The 16,852-nt window shown below is 53.7% G+C and overlaps 1 protein-coding gene across 1 annotated transcript in view; it reads left to right on the plus strand.

Moving 5' to 3' along the window:
- Positions 1 to 2,144: 2,144 nt before the first annotated feature.
- PPL (periplakin) overlaps positions 2,145 to 16,852 on the plus strand; it is a 42,408-nt gene continuing 27,700 nt past the window's right edge. The window contains exon 1 of the mRNA XM_082669924.1: positions 2,145 to 2,212. Within this exon, the coding sequence (XP_082526050.1) occupies positions 2,151 to 2,212 (62 nt within the window). The 5' untranslated portion in view covers positions 2,145 to 2,150. The remainder of the gene's footprint in view (positions 2,213 to 16,852) is intronic.

A 16,852-nucleotide genomic window follows, 5' to 3' on the forward strand; every position in this document is an offset into this window, starting at 1 on the left:
GGCCAGGGACCACCAGGGGCACTTGCTAAAAGTTCAGATTCCTGGGACCCTTCCTGTGCTCCCCAGTCAGGAGCTGGGGGTGTGTCAAGGCCCTGGAATCTGCATTTTACAAACTCCCCTGGAGATCCTGAGCTGCGGCACCCCCCAGGGTCCTTTATCCTTTTTAGGTCCCCAGACCCCTTTGAAAAGTTAACAATTTGAGGTCATCAATTTATTATTATTATTACTATCATTATTAATATGTGTCGTTCCCCCTCCTTTTGAAAGGTTAACAATTTGAGGTCATCAATTTATTATTATTATTAATATGTGTCATTCCCCCTCCCTTAAGAGAAAGGCTCTTTGCTGTTTTTTTGGTTTTTCCCTTTCCTCATCAACGCAGAAGAACCAGGCAGCCAAGGCTGCGAGAGTGTTCATGTCTGTTGAATGAGTCAATGAATGAACCCGTTGAAAGAGATAGACCCTCCCCCCAAAAATGCACATTTGGACACACACATTTTGAAAGCAACTGTAGGAGGATCCACAGACCCGCTTAAGCCCATCTGCAGATGCCCCCTTAGGAATAAGGTTTTCCTAAAGTCTCTGTAACGCTTCAAAACTGAAGTCCTTTGGTGGCAGGGACACCAGTGGCCTAAAGGACATTATTCTCAGATGCTCTGGGGTCTGGGACAGGAAAAGCCTGTAGGCATCAACTTCCCCACCAACCTCCTTATTTTTATTTTATTTTTATTTTTTATTTATTTATTTTTTTGGCGGTACACGGGCCTCTCACTGTTGTGGCCTCTCCCGTTGCGGAGCACAGGCTCCGGACGCGCAGGCTCAGCGGCCATGGCTCACGGGCCTAGCCGCTCCGCTGCATGTGGGATCTTCCCGGACTGGGACACGAATCCGTGTCCCCTGCATCGGCAGGCGGACTCTCAAACACTGCGCCACCAGGGAAGCCCCACCTCCTTATTTTTAAAATAAAAAACAGCTGGGGAAGGGACTGCCCTGAGGACTCTGGATACCCAATGGGGGCCCCTTTTTCTCTGCCTCTCAGACCTCATTGCTCCCCATTTGAGCCCTTTGGCCATAGCTTATCTCCAATGCCTTCTGGCATCTCCCGGGGGAATGTGTGTTCCTCCTTCCCAGCTGAGCTCAGAACCCCCAGCGCCCTCCAGAGTGGTGCTGAACCCTCCCCGCTGCCAGGGCCCCACTCTGGCTCACCTCCAGACTCAGTTCACTGTCTGCTAACTGCAGCCTTCTCTACTGGCACACGGCGCAACAGGGCCACGGTCTAACCTGGACTCGTGCTGGCACAGAGTCTAACTTGGCACTTCCGGCGCTGTGCTAAGTGCTTTGTGTGAATTAACTACAGGAACCTCCTATGGGATGGAGGACAGTTGTTATCACTGTTTGACAAATAAGGAAACTGAGGTTGGGAACGGCAAGAAGCCTTGCCAAGGAGTCAGCTGACTGTAGCGGCAGGATTTGAACTCAGGCGGGCGCACTCCAGAGCTCCCTTCTCTCAATTACCATCGACACTGCTACCACCTGAATGTAATTCGCTAGCTATCCGAGGCATAGAGACCCATCCAGTGTCTGCCACACCTGGGAGGTGGGCACCCACCTGGGTTCAGCCAACGAGAAGGGAGAGCTGATGCCCAAGAGGGGCAGCAGAGAGCCAGATGGGGCCCTCAGTCACGGGGGAGCCAGGCCCGGAGCGCGGGGGTGAGGGGGATACTGAGCACGCTCGGGAAAGTGGCCAGTGAGCCCCCGCCCGCCTGCCCAGCATCTCGAATGTCCGTGCTGGGCGGTGGGCTGTGTCCTGACAAGACCCGGTGTCCCCACCCCCAGTCCAGAGCGGACGCCCCACTCGATCTGGCCCGGCGCCGCACGAGCCTGGAAGCCCCGCCCGCCTGGTGCCCCTCCTCCGGGAAGGTAAGCACCACCTTCTCGGGAGCGGCTGGGAGAGCCAGTGGCCTGCGAGAGCCCCGCCCCCCGCGAGTAGTGACCGCGCGCCGCCGCCGCGCAGCACTCGGGGCTCCAGCGCCGCCGCTCGCTCACCTGTGCTCGCTGCCCGCCCTTTGGTGCGCGCCGGGGCCTCCGCAGCCCAGTGCCCAGACCGGCGCCGCGACCCGACGTCCCACCCGCCCACCCCAAGCACCACCATGAACTCGCTCTTCAAGAAGAGAAACAAAGGCAAATACAGCCCCACGGTTCGGACCCGCAGGTGAGGAGGCGCCTATGCGCAGCGCGCTTCGCGGCGCGCTGGGCCGGGATGCACCGCCCAGGTCGTGGGGGGCACAGCCGAGCCTCGAGGGCTGAGGGGATGGGGGGGTGCGCAGGAAGCACTGCCCTGGGAGGCCCAGGGGGCTGGGAACCCAGCCAGGAGTGCGCGACTCGCGGGAACGCGGGGCCCGAGGGCCACCCTTGAGCTGGGAAGCACCGCCAAGGTGGGGATGCGGATGGGCTGGGAGCGCCGAAGGAAAACACGCTATTTGGCACCGGAGAGTTCTAGGAGCCCAGAGAGCACTGGCTTGGGTGCTTAGAGGGCGAGGAACTTAGCTGGAGGTACAGGGGACCTCGGTGTTGCGGGGTCGCCCTTGCGCCAGGGGTCCTCCTGGGCCAGGAAGCACAGCCAGGGTGGAGAGTGGTGTGTCCTCTGGAGGATGCTACACCCAAGGCCGGGGAGTGGGGTGCGCAGGGGACCTAAGCATCGTCTAGGGGCGCACCCGGGCCGTGAAATATAGCTGGAGCGTGAGGCGTTGAGTGGCGGGCGTTCACCAGTGCTTCTTGGAGAGCGCGCAGGTGCTCCTGGCGTCAGGCAGGCGGGGATGGGGGGGGCGCCTGATGGGGTTGTGCCACCTGCGGCAGCACTTCCCAGCACCTGCCATCCTGCGCTCCAGAACCTGGTGCAGGGGAACCGGTGGGTGTGGGGTCGGGTTGGGGGAACCTGGGCTGAGGCACCCCTTGTCCACCACCCGCCCCGGGGTCTGCGCATCGGCTGAGAGACGATGGGGCCTTCTCCCTCCGTGATTTCTTAGGGGCGTGGCTGCCCCCTGAAAAATCACAAAGCCCCGAAACTGGTGGCGTCTCTAAGCCTCGGGTTCTCAGGGCTGCCTGGGAAGGGAATAACGTGTCTCAATGTGTTTGCTTTGAAACGGCAGCCCACGTCGGTTTTAAGCCTAATGTATTCACTTCATAACTGGAGATGCTAAGATCGAGAGTGGGGGCAGAATCAGACCCTGCCTTGTCCTCTCTCTAAGGAAAATGGGGCGGGGCCTCCTAGCTGGGAGGGAGCCTTTACCAGACTTCTCTCGACAAGGGGCTTCAGGCAGGTGGGGAACTCAGCAATTGCATAGCCCACCTGCCTGGGAGTATCCACGCCAAAGTGCCCTCACCTGAGACACCCCCTCCACCGAAAGCTGTCCCTCACTCCCTCCCAGGCCCCAGATGAAAGTGAGGACACTCTGGCCTGGGCTCCCACCCTGCCCCTGTGGTCCAGTCCGGGCAGACCTGTCTGACAGGTGCAGGCGGCCTGGGCACTGGCATGGGGAGTGTGAGCCTTCCATTTCTTTGAGTTCCAGTCCTTTCAGAAACTCCCCTGTCCTGTGACCCCACTGCCCCCTCTCTCCTTTGCATTGTTTCAAGCTCAAAGACATTTCTTCCCCTCCCCTCCCAAGATTCCCGCCCCCCCACACACACACATACACGTACACACAAGCCTCCCTGGTCTTTCACATCCCCAGGGAATGGGCATGGCCCTGCGTGCTGTTCCTCTGTGGCTGAGTCCAGCTGGCTCTCAAACCCAGCTGGGGTCCCGTCCAGTCCCTGAAATGTTCTTTCAGACGTTGCACAATCAAATGCTCCGTGCCAGGCACGGAGGACTATTCTGTTCTCCCCCCACCAAGACTGGGGCCCCTCCAGTCCTTCACACACGCACACACCCACGCACCAGGAGATGGGCCAGCCTCGCCCTGCCCTCTGCCTCCCCCATCCCTCAAGCTCCCCCTTCCTCCAGCTCTCCATCCATCCAGTTCCCCAAGGGCTGGGCTTGGACCTAACAAAAGTTATAATGAATCCAGACAAGCTGGGAGGGTCTTGGCCTTCCCAGCAGAGGGTAGGAAGGAAGGAATTCCCATCCTTTACAGCTTCAGGGACTCAGGGTGGCAAGGACACAGGTCCTGCCCCTCTCAATACTCCTGGCCCAAAGCAGCCACCCTCTGCCCCTGGCTGAATGACTGATCTCAGCTTAGAGATCTCTTTCTCCAGGAAGCCTTTCTGATTCTCTCCCCAAGATGGGGTGAGAGACTCTTCCATCACACCCCCGTGGCCCCACACAGTCACAGCCCTGGGTAGGAGCCAGGTGCCCATGGTCGTACAAGCCCAGCATGTCCCTCTGCCCCTTCCCCTTGGTGGGGACAAGTTCATGGACCAGATTGTGGGGTGGGGGGTTGCCTCTTGCCCAATTCTGTCAACAAGAATCTCTTGAGTGTTACCGAGTGCATAGCCCTGTACCTGTAACTCTAAGATGTGGTTGCTGGTCACAGGGTGCTGACCCCCAAGTTATTCTTGCACCCTGAGTTTTCTGGGGCCCTCCTCCTCTGTCTGGGGGAAGGCGGGCGGGGTTGCCAGTGAGATTCAGCATTGAGGAGGCTAGGAGCTCCTCACCTCTGGTCCCAGCTCTGCTACATCTGCTGTGGGCAGAAACCTCTCTGAGCCTCAGTTTCCTTGTCTGCAAAGCAGGGATGGTGCTAATATCTTCTGCATAGAGTTGCTGGGAGGAGCACATGTAACAATGGAGAGAATGCCCCCAGCACATAGGAATTACCCAGCCTGAGGGTCAGCATCCCTGTCCCCAGCAAAGGAGATCCAGGAACCAGGACTTGCGACCTTCACACCCAGCAGTCACGGGCTTTGGACTGCGCAAGTGAACAGAAATTAGTGAATGGAGAGCCCCCTTGGAGAAAACCACCCCTCCCTGTTTGTCAGCCTTTTAGCAGCTGAAACTGGGTGTGAACTCAGCTGCTCTCATTGCCCTGGTTCCTAATGACAGGTATGGGAACTGGTGTGCACACCTGAACTAATGACAGGGTCAGGCCTGATGGTGCAGGTCACTGAGGATAGTATCCAGCTCAGCAGGGGCCCTGGTCCTACCGCCCTGCTTTGTGGCTGAGAGTACAGCTCCAGCCAGCCCCTGCTTCCCGGCTGTGCGACCTAGAGAGAGCTGCTTGGCCTCTCTGAGCCTCTGTTTTCTCACCTGTAGAATGGGCATAAAAGTAGTACCTGCCTGGTGATATTGGCATGAGGATTAAATGAAATAATGCAGGGAAGGGTTGAGAATTATAGGAAGCCTCAGTCCACGGCAGCTATGATGATTATAACTATTGAATAAATTCGAATAGGCACCTACTATGTGTCTGGGATTGGGCTGGATGCCATGATGGACACGCAGTGCACTGCACAACTCAGGGGGTACCATTCCCAGGCGGTGGGGGTGGATGTGGAAGAGACATTGACAGTCTCTCTGCACTTGATGGAATTTTGCTTAATTACTAGTATGGTTACAGGACTGTGTCGTGGTGGTGATGGGAGCCTGGTGCGGGAGGATGTAGAGATGGACAGATGAGGTCTCCAGCCCGATGGCTCTGGTGCTCCCTGACTGGTCTGAAGTGAGGGCTGTCAGGGTTACGGGGAGACCTGGGCTATCAGGGAGGACTTCCTGGGGAGGTGTCTGCCCTGTCATTGGGAGAAATGGAGTGGTTAGATCCAGTTCTGGAGTTAGACTGAATTCTGCCTGTGTTTGATTTTGGCAAACAAATTTGGCCTCACGGTGAGCTTCAGCTTCCCTATCTGTAAAATGGGGCTAATTTTGCCCCTCCACACAGGCCTGGGCCCCACTAAGCACCCAACAGCCTCGGCTCGCTTCCTGACCTCACCTGGGCACAGTCCTGCAAGAATGGCCCAGTCCTAATGGGGGGGGGGTGCCCTATGTGGGAGGCAGGGCCCAAGGCTTTGGAGACTGGTGAAAGAGCTGCGTGTCCTCCTGGAAGCCAGCTGGGGTACCCTGGGCCTCTCGGTGGTTAAAAGCATAGAGTCTGATGCCATCCAGGTTTGAGTTGAAGCCCCAGCTCTGTCTCTCCTAAGCTGTGTGACCTTGGGCAGATCAGGTAACACCTCTGAGTCTCAGTTTCCTCATCTGTGAAATGGGAGTGATGCAGGAACACCGAGCTGGTGAGGTCACTAGTGGATCAAGCAAGATAATGCATGTGATGGGCCCAGCCCCAGACCAGGGCTTACAGTGAGTGCTCAGTAAATCATGGCAGCCAATACTGGTAATCACACACTGCTGTTAAAGATGAGAATGGTGCTAAGACCAGAGGTGACCAGGCAGCTGGTCTTCTTCCAGCTGTGGAGGCTACAGCCCAAGTGGGGCAGGAGGTCAGCTGACTCTCATTCAAATCACCCCAGCATTCACATGGACCCCCACTTAAGAAGACACATGGAGGGGGACTTCCCTGGTGGCGCAGCGGTTAAGACTCTGAGCTCCCAATGCAGGGTACCTGGGTTCGATCCCTGGTCAGGGAACTAGAGCCCACATGCATGCCGCAACTAAGAGTTCGCATGCCACAACTAAGGAGCCAGCGAGCCGTAACAAAGGAGCCCCTGTGTCACAACTAAGACCTGATGCAACCAAATAAATAAATAAAATATTTTTTAAAAAAAGAAGATACATGGAGAAACTTCCCTGGCGGTCCAATGGTTAAGACTCTGGGCTTCCAATTCAGGGGGCATGGGTTCAATCCCTGGTCACGGAACTAATCTCCCACATGCCGCGCAGCACAGCCAAAAAAAAAAAGAAGACACATGGAGAGACACTCATGCACTGATCAGTGAAGCTGGAAAGCTTGAACAGTTTGGGGGAGGGCCCTGTCAGCAAAGCCCACCTCCCACCATGTGGGTGACCAGGACCGAGTGGTCCACGCAGCCATTTCTCAACACCTACTGTGCTCCCAGCATGGCCATGGACGTTATAGCATCTCATTCTGACACCAAGCCTGCCAGGCTGGTGGTGGTGTCCCATTTCACAGAGGGTAACACTGAGGCCAATAGTAAAGGCACTCACCTTGGGCTCACAGCTCACAAATGGCTGATGCGGGGGGCTCAGGGCCCCTGGGGAGGGAAACTAGGTCTCCCCACCTGTACTTGGGGCTGGTGGCAGCTGTCTCTGGGACTGCTGCAGGCCAGATGGTGGAGTCATTGGGTTTTGTATCCCTGACTCCGCCCAGCAGCCCTTTCTGCCTCTCCTCTCTCTGGCTTTGCCCTCACTTGCCCAGTTCGCTTGGCAGAAGGAACGAGACCTAGTAAATTAGATTCAGAACAGAACAATGGCTGCTAATGGTGGCATTTCAGGCATGGTCAGGGCACTCATCTGGGAGCAGGGAGTTTTGTGGGGAGAGGCTGAGCTCAATTCATACCTTTTAGGCAACACTCTAAGGAGGGTGAGGGACCTCTGGAGGGCCCTGGGGGCTGGGGGAGAAGCTGCCTTTGGGAGCGTTTCCAAGGCTCTTTGTCAAGGGAGGAGGACCCAGGAGTCCCAGCTCCTCTCTGCTCTAGGCAGGGCTGTGCGGGGTGTTGCCAGTGCCACCTGCCACTCTCCCAGCCTGCCTGCCCCAGCCTTCCTGCCCCAGCCTGTCTCAGGAGTGCGAAGACAGAAATGGTCCTTGGTCTTTGTTCTCTCTGCTTTTGATGGGTCTTCTGTCTTCCATCCTCCTAAGCCTGGGGAGGGAGGCCCCAGGTGCCCCTTCCTGCCTCCAGGCAGGTGGAGCCCTTCCCTTTCCTGCATGGGAGGGCCTGAGCAGAGAGTCCCCTGTCCCATCCCCCATTTTCTGTGTGCTCCATAAACAGGCTGCAAGGGCTTCCTTGGCACGGTGGTTAAGAATCCGCCTGCCAATTCAAGGGACACGGGTTCAAGCCCTGGTCTGGGAAGATCCCACATGCCGCGGAGCGACTAAGCCCGTGCACCACAACTACTGAGCCTGCGCTCTAGAGCCCATGTGCCACAACTACTGAGCCCGCGTGCCACAACTACTGACGCCCGTGCACCTAGAGCCCGTGCTCCGCAACAAGAGAAGCCACTGCAATGAGAAGCCCATAAACCACAACAAAGAGTGGCCCCTGCTCACCGCAGCTAGAGAAAGCCTATGTGCAGCAGTGAAGACCCAGCACAGCCAAAAATTAAATAAATAAATAAATTTATTTATTTATCTTTTTAAAAAATGGAGGACAAGCCAGAGGTTTCTGGATGGAGAGACACAAAGCGAGAGTCTCAGAAGTGGGGGAGGGGACAACAGGATGGGAACTGGGAAAGGTGTGAACACATGACAGCCTCTGAGGTTGAGTCCTAGCTTGGAACAACCTCCCTAAATTATGACTGTATTGTCTTTCTTAGAATATATTACCCTCATCTGTCTTTTCCAGGTGAGGCTCAGAGTTTCAGAGTCTCAGCTGCTATGAGCTGGGAGCAGGCGAGCTGGCTGGTAGGGTGTCCCAGCTGGTCGCCAGCCCATCCTTTCCTGGGCAGAGGGTTTGTCAGGTCTTATATGATAAATGCACAATGGGCTGCTCGCTGGCCAGTAGCTCCACCCCATCAAGGCCTGCTGACCCTGGAAGGCTGAGCAGCTGCAGTAAAACAGTCACGTGCAGAATTCTTTGCTGCGCCAGCAGCCTGGGCTCAGATTTCAGACTCATGGCTTTTAAGGTTTTCACTTCTCCATCCTGGGCGTGGAGACTTTTTGGTTCTAGTTGAAGGTTGAGGAAGGATTCTGAGTTTATGCCACCAAGAACAGAGAGGGCTGCAGTCCTGCTGCTCCGGATAAGGAGCTTGACTCTTCTCAACTGTAAACTGGGCAACAAAACCCCCATGTTACTGAGAGGGAAGCTGAAGCTAAAGGCAGGGATGGAGGGCTTGGTGGGTAGAATAGAAACAGCCTGGGTTTGGGAGATGCAGACCTGACTTCCAGGTCCAGCTGTGCCTCTTGTCAGCTGTGCTGCTGGCCACATTCCTGCCCCACTCTGGGCTTCATGAAGGCAGGGGCTTTGCAGGCTGTGTGGTCACTGCCACATCCCTGGAACAATGCCTAGCACACAGCAGGTGCTCAGTAAGCAGTGGTGGGAGGTCTGTTTTGAATCTGCAAATCAGAGGTGTGTAGGATAATGGAGAGAACTGGATGTGACATGTGTGAAGCATCAGGCACATTGTAGGTGCTTCATAAACCAAGGCCAGTACTCCTTGTCCACTGGTCTCAAACCTGGAATGACGTCGTAACAACCGGGAGTGTTGAGATTGGCTTGAGCCCCATTTAAACCTTGCAGAAATCTCCAAGACACGCCTTGGTGTTACCCAAAGTGGCTTGAACTTCTGTGTGTGTGTCTGTAATGAAAGCCCCAAAGCACACACTTTTGGGGAGGTCTTCCCTGGGCAGAAACAGATTGGGCCATGAAACGGAGCCGGAGTTACTACACCAGCAGCCCTCTCACTTTAGAACCTACTTCCCCAGGATTTATAGACAGTAAATTCCTCCACACCCAGCTAATTACCATGGAAGTTTCTAGTAGGGAGCCTATCAGTCAGTTGACCAGTCAATCTGGTATTTGTTGGGTGCTTCCTGGTATTGCTTTCTACAAGACTTCCTTCCTGCAGAGACCTGGGGATTCTTCCTCAATCTGCTCCCCTAACCCTGTAACACAAGACTGTGGTTCATTCCCTTGTTCCCAGCCCTGCCTGCACGTTAGAATCATCTGAGCTTTGAAGGTGATGCCCAGGTCCTGTTGCAGACCAGTTAAGTCAGAATCAGTGAAGCAGGGCCCAGACTTCAGTCTTTTGATGTGCAGCCATCAAATCCCATGTTTTCACTGATTGCCTTAAGTATATGAGCAATATAACTTGTCCATAGAGTTATATGCACCTTGCTCTTCCTTTAAAAGAGCTAAAGCAGCAGTTGCCTAGTCTGTCGCACTCTCTTCTTTTATTCTCAACCTTCCTGTGTTATTTTGTTTTAGGTACATGCCTTATAAAATAGCATAGAGCTGGCTTTTTTTTTTGTCTTCCTGTTCTCACCTGAGAGTCTTATCTTTTAGCAGGTGAATTTAACTCATGCACATTTATTGTAATGAATGATGTGTTTGGACCTACTCCTGCCATATTATTTTGTATTTCCTATTATCATGCTTTCTCTTTGTTTCCTTCTGCTCTTTCCCTGCATTTTATTGGACTGAGCTGTATTTTCACAATCAAGTTAGGATACAAGGCCTAAATGGGGCAGAATGGATGAAAATACCCTGACCCAGGCAATCTGAATCTTTAGAATTACAGTTATTGGGGTGCTTTTCTTAATCCTGCCTATTAGACCATAAACTTCTGGACAATAAGGACTTACTTATCTTTTGGTGGGGGCTCTTTCATAGCCCTTAATTCCAGGCCTTGCATAGGCTTGGGGCTCAGTAAATAGGTGTTGAATTGAGCAAACATTTTATTTATTTATTTATTTATTTTTGGCTGCATTGGGTCTTTGTTGCCACATGCGGGCTTTTCTCTAGTTGCAGTGAGTGGAGTCTACTCTTCGTTACGGTGCGCGGGCTTCTCATTGCAGTGACTTTTCTTGTTGCGGAACATGGGCTCTAGGCACACAGGCTTCAGTAGTTGTGGCATGACTTGGTAATGGAGAAGGACTTATTCCCCAGGGCCTGTAAGAGGGGCAGAGAGAGGACAAGGATTTGGGGGTGGGGGTGAAAATTTATTCAGCAATTACTGAATATCTAGAAATATTGACGATCTGAAAAACTGGCGGGGGGTGGCAGCAGTCACCAGCATAAACGCTGACCTTCTGGCTCCAGGGAATTCTCCCTTCCTCCCCAGGCTCAGCTTCTTTATCTGCACTGCAAGCAATAATAGTACCAGCCTTGACGATGGGCTGTTAGGATCAAAGCAGGACTGCGTGTCGTTTCTTCATACCATTTCCTTCCCCGCAATGGCCCGTTCAGAGGGACAGGCTGGGAGCCCCTTGTGGTGACATCTTAGGAGAATGACTCACCCTCAGCTACCACCACTGATTGTTACTCAACCACTGGGTTTAATTATACTGATAAAGATGCCAACAAAATGTAAATCATCACGCTCCCCTGGGTGGTGCACGCCTTGCTGCTTTGTCCCGCCTCCCCAGTATCTCCTGTCACTTTGTGGAATAGTATTGACATCCCCCATGTTCTGAGGAGATGGCTCTGGCACCTGTTCAAATCTTGGCGTTATCACTTTTCAACTGTGTGACCTTGGGCAGTTTTCTTAACCCGTTTGAGCCTCAATTATCTTCATCTGGAAAATGGAGAGATAAGAATTGTTTACGTGCTATAAAATGTCTGCTCAATTCAATACCTATTTATTGAGCCCCAAGCCTGTGCAAGGCCTCGAATTAAAGGCTACAGAAGGGCCAACCCAAGAGATGAGTAAATCCTTTTCGTCCAAAAGTTTATAACGTAATACACGGAATTAAGAAAAGCGCCCCAATTACTATAAGGGTGCCCTTCTCCCAGGGCTGCGAGATTTCAGCAGATGTTGCAGGAAAGGGCTGAGTGGGTGATGGGCATCTAGTGCGTCCTCTCAGTGTTTGGTTGTTCATATTCAGCGATCATTTCTTGCACCTACTGTGTGTGCCTTTGTGGCAGGGGCAGGGCAGGTGTCCTGGAGTGATAGCCTTCGCTCTCTCAGCCAGGCAGTGTTTAAGGGAGGTGGAGGCTGGGAGCCACCTAGCCCCCAAGATGAGCTTGGAAGTTGCCTGGGAGCCGCTTAGGGCCTGGCTGGCCCTGGAGGCAGCCTGCCTACATGGCAAGTAGGAGGCCAGACCCCTTCTCTGGGCTCTAGGAGGGGCGAGGCTGGGGAGGCTGGTTCCTGGGAGAGGTGTGGGCTCCTGTGCATTCCAGGCATTCCGAGACTGATCCTCCCCGCTGGCACCTACAGAGACAGAATTAACCCCAAAAGGGAGGAACCATGGACATGATCAAGGGCCAGAACATGGGGATTGACTCAGGCCTGGAAGGTGAGGTGGCCCTGGCCAGGGAGGAAGGGCCGTCCCCATCAGACACACTCTTAACCTGCCAGTTCCCATCTCGACACCTGGAAAGAGAAAGCAAGTTGGGCTGTGACCGACGGGGTGGGGGTTATGGCAGAGCTGTGGCCTCTCCGTGGTGTCTGGGGTGTGAGCTGTTCCCTGGAGTGGCAGGTCAGGAAAGAGGCTGTTCTCTCAGGCAGGAGGGAGGGATGGCTGGAGCAGGTCACGTGCCCCTGGCTCTGCCCCATGGCCATGGGCAAGGATGCTACAGCTCCAGTGGCCTGGGGAAGGGTGTGGGGCTGTGGTCTGTGTGCCTTGGCACTGCACAACCAGGCACCATGCTCTGATGGGCACAGCTGGGAGCCCTGGATTGTTTTGAAGTCAGGCAGCCAGAGACCCATAGATGAGACCTGGCCTTGGGCAGGTGTCTGGCCAGCCTGTGTGGGTCTGGTGGGAGAGTGGCAGGAAAGGACCTTTTATTACATGTCCCTAGGTACCAGGCACTAAGTGAAGTGGATAGATGCTCTGAGCATCTATCAGCTTCATTATGGCAGAACTGATGGGCTGCAGTCACTATGGGCTTAGAGCAAAGCGGTCCAGAGGCCCCAGAACCACCCAGAACTGTGCTGTCCTATTTGTTAACCACCAGCCACATGAGATGTGCTTAGAACAAACTGAGATGTCCTGCAAGTGTACACCACATGCCAGACATTGAGGAACTTACTATGAAAAAAAGAATGTAAACTATCTCACTAATAATGTTCTATTCACTAGCTGTCAAAATAACATTTTAGCTATATGTGGTTAAATAAAATAGTGTATAAAAGTTAAGTTCATCTGTTTCTTTTTATGTTTTTCATGTGGCTACTAGGAAGACTTAACTACAAATATACTCATATTCTGTTTTTATTGGGCAGCGATGGCCTTGAAAGCAAAGTAACATAGTGCCGACCCCACCCGCTTCTGTTTGCTACCCGGTCAGTAGATGCAATAACCTGATTGCGCGGACGAGGAAATTAAGGGTAGGCAGGTGAAACAAACCTGAATCCTTGTGGTGTGACAGCCACGTCCAAGGTCCAGAGTGCTTTACAAGAATCATCTCCTTGAATTGTCTCAACCCTCTGGGTGGGGCTGATTCTTTTGCAGATGAGAAAACCGGGGCACAGAGAGACTAAGGAACCTGCCCGAGCCCAAACTCAGTCTACGTTCTTTCCCTGGTCCAGGCTGACTCAGTTTCCCTCCCTGCAGGCAGGATGGAGAGGAATGGGCCAGTTGGTGCAGGGTGACCAGGAGAGGGAGAGCTAAAGGCAGCAAAGGTTGGGGCGGGAGAGGCAGGTCCTGGGCAGGAGAGCGAGCTCTCTTCTGAGAGTGTTTGGGAGCATTGGCAAGTTTGAGGCCGGACAACGGCGAGATCTGGTTGCATCGTTGAAAGATCTCTGATAAATGCGCCGAAGCTGGCTGGGGGCAGCGAGAGTCAGGGTGCAAGGAGATGGTTGGGTGTGGCTATTGGCATTGGTCCAGGTGAGAGGTGATGCGCTTGATCAAGGTGAAGACCTTAGGGCCCGAGAGAGGATGGGAGCACAGGGCTCTGTTCCTAGGTGGAAGCAGGAGAGGGAGAGGCAGGGATCTGGGGTGGTTCTTGGGGTTCTGCTTAAACGACCTGGTAGATGAGGCCTCCCCACCCTTCCGTCCTGTGGTTTCCCGGATGCAGACAGGGGAGAGTTCTCAGAGCAGCAAAACTCATGGTAGAAACACCCTGAACCTCTCAAATCCCCAAACCTAGTGACCTGATCCTTAGTCCAAACTCAAGGTGGTTGGGCCTGGGAGCCGCATCCTCCTTGCAGCCTCATTACCCGTATACGTGCATGGCCTCTCCCTGCAGGAGTCGGAGGAGACATATCCAAATATTGAGGTTACTTGTGAATTCTCCACGCCCGGGTGAGGTGACATCCACAAGGTGGAAGCAGAGTGCGTCTGGGCTTGCACAAGCATCGGTGTGGATGGTGTGGGTGGCCCGGGGTCTTTTTTTAGCTCTCCGTACCCGTGGGTTCTCACATGGAGCCTTAGCTGCTGGCCTTTATCTGCTCCTTAAAAGGAGCCCAAATCCCTGGGTGGTGACTCGGGGTGGAAGCAGAGAACCCCGGGCTCCCTCCAAGGCAGCACTTTGTATCCCCTCTTTCTCTCTCTTTTTTTTAATAAATGTATTTATTTATTTTTGGCTGTGTTGGGTCTTCGTTGCTACATTCAGGCTTTCTCTAGTTACGGCGAACTGGGGCTACTCTTTGTCGCGATGCGCGGGCTTCTCATTGCAGTGGCTTCTCTTGTTGCAGAGCTCGGGCTCTAGGCGCACGGGCTTCAGTAGTTGTGGCATGCAGGCTCAGTAGTTGTGGCTCATGGGCTCTAGAGCGCAGGCTCAGCACAGGCTTAGTTGCTGTGGGATCTTCCCAGACCAGGGCTCGAACGCATGTCCCCTGCATTGGCAGGTGGATTCTTAACTACTCTGCCACTAGGGAAGTCCTCTATCTGCTCTCTCAATTAACTGCCCCAGCCCTGAGGGGTGTGGACTGCCATGACCCCCAGTGACAGATGGGGAACCTGAGGCTCAGAAAGGCTAAGTAACTGACAGTTTAACAAGGACTGTGTCAGGATCTGAATCTAGGCTGCCTGCCATTGGTCTGGGTGCTTAACCACTAGGTTATACTGCAGTACAGCTATATCGTGGGAAAGGGCCAGGGGCTCCCCACACAAACTATAGCAAGAAGAAGTGACTAGTGGTGGGTGGGGCTGAGGGTCCTCTGAGACGCCTGTATTCTCTTTCTTTTTGCTCCATATGGAGCATCTGCAGAGTCTGGGTGACCTGGAGTGCCACCTCTGTCCTCACTTCTCTAGTTGGCATCCCTGCTGGCCCGCTGACCAGACCACAGGCTGTCCTGGGCTGCCCCCTGGACATCACAGCACTGGGTTCCAGCCCCAGCTCCCCACTCTGCAGCTGACCTTTTGGGCTGTGAGTGGCCACCTGCAAAGCAGGTCGGGCTGTGGTTATTGAGTTTCTAACTCCCGGTGACGGAGAGAGCATACCCGATGCCACTTGAGGCTCCCAGGCCGTCTCCCCACAGTTCCAACACTCAGAGTACATCCTGAGATACAAAGAGACGTCTGTTCCAGGCTGGTGCCTGTGGGCTCAGACCCAGAAAGCAACTGTTTGTCCCCGAGTGTCCTCAAACCCACCCCGGGGCTCTGAGGCAGCCCCCCGGGTGGCCTGCACCCCGTTTTCCCTCCTCTTACCAGGAGTCTCATACGCAGACCAGGCCAAGTAAATGGGACCCCTTGTTGTGCCTTAGATGGGACCTGGACCCTCGCCAGACTCCAACTTCCTCAGCCCTGGAAAAGAAAACAAAGGCAGGTTCTCTGGAGAAACAGACCCAGTCTGCTGGGTGTGACCATACCTGGCTTTTGAAACCCACTCGCATCCCCTGACTGCAGACTGGGCTGGGCTGAGAGGGCTGTTTCTGGGGACAGCCTAGTCTTGGGTCCCCGTCAGCTTTTACCAGATGGGGTGTCAGGCCACAGCACCCACTGCCCTACTTGTCCGGGTGGGCATCCTGGACACACCATCACCCAGAAGCATCCATTCCTATAGGATTTTGCTGGAAAACCTGGAAATCTAGAAGGAACCTTTTTGTAGAAAACTGAGCTATGAACTTTGTTCTGCCTCCCCAGTTCCCCCCGATGCCCTCTTTCTGTTCCAGGACCCCAGGTTGCATTTAGTCGTCAGGTCTGTCATCTAACCCTTAGTCTGGTCTTTTGTGACCTTGATACTTTTGAAGAGGTCTGGTCAGGTGTTTTGTAGACCGTCCCTCAATTTGCGTTTGTCTGCTGGCTCCCAGCGATGACATGGAGGTTTTGCGTTATTGAGGAGGATTCCGAGAGAGTGCCGTGTCCTCCATGTAGACGCACCTTCTCCCTGGCATTGTTCACCTTGCCGTCCCCAGCGCTGTGAAGTTACTGATTTTTATTTTTATTTATTTTTATAAGAATTTTTTTAACATTTACTTCTATTTTAAAATTTTTATTTATTTAAAAAAATTTTATTTATTTATTTATGGCTGTGTTGGGTCTTCATTGCTGCTTGCAGGCTTTCTCTAGCTGCGGCGAGCAGGGGCTACTCTTTGTTGTGGTGCACGGGCTTCAGTAGGTGTGGCACACGGGCTCTAGAGCGCAGGCTCAGTAGTTGTGGCACAACGGGCTTAGTTGCTCCGCGGCATGTGGGATCTTCCCAGACCAGGGATTGAACCCGTGTCCCCTGCATTGGCAGGTGGATTCTTAACCACTGCACCACCGGGGAAGCCCCCAAGTTACTGTTTTTTTAGAAGGAACCTATTTTACAGGACCAGGCGCCACTGGCAAGAAGGGGTTCCCAGAAGAGAAAGGGGGTCCACAGGCAGAGCCCCATGCACAGATCAGGGAGCAATGTAAGAGCTCAGTCTCATTTGAATGGCAAGCCCTGCAGGGAGTAAAAGTGCAATGAATAGGTGTTTCATGAATAGTCTTTGTCACCATTTATGGGGCCCCTGCGCTAGGTGATTAGAATGGATATTTGGTTTTGTTTTCTTATTTTTTATTGGAGTGTAGTTGATTTACCATGTTGTTAGTTTCTGCTGTACAGCATAAGTATTTGTTGAGTGTCTCCTGTGTGCCAGGCACTGTTTTAGGCGCTGGTAAAACCGGTGACACTCCACTCTTGAGCTTACATGATGTCTAATCTG

This window comes from Grampus griseus (genome assembly GCF_964374135.1).
Source record: "Grampus griseus genome assembly, chromosome: 14".
Lineage (NCBI taxonomy): Eukaryota > Metazoa > Chordata > Mammalia > Artiodactyla > Delphinidae > Grampus > Grampus griseus.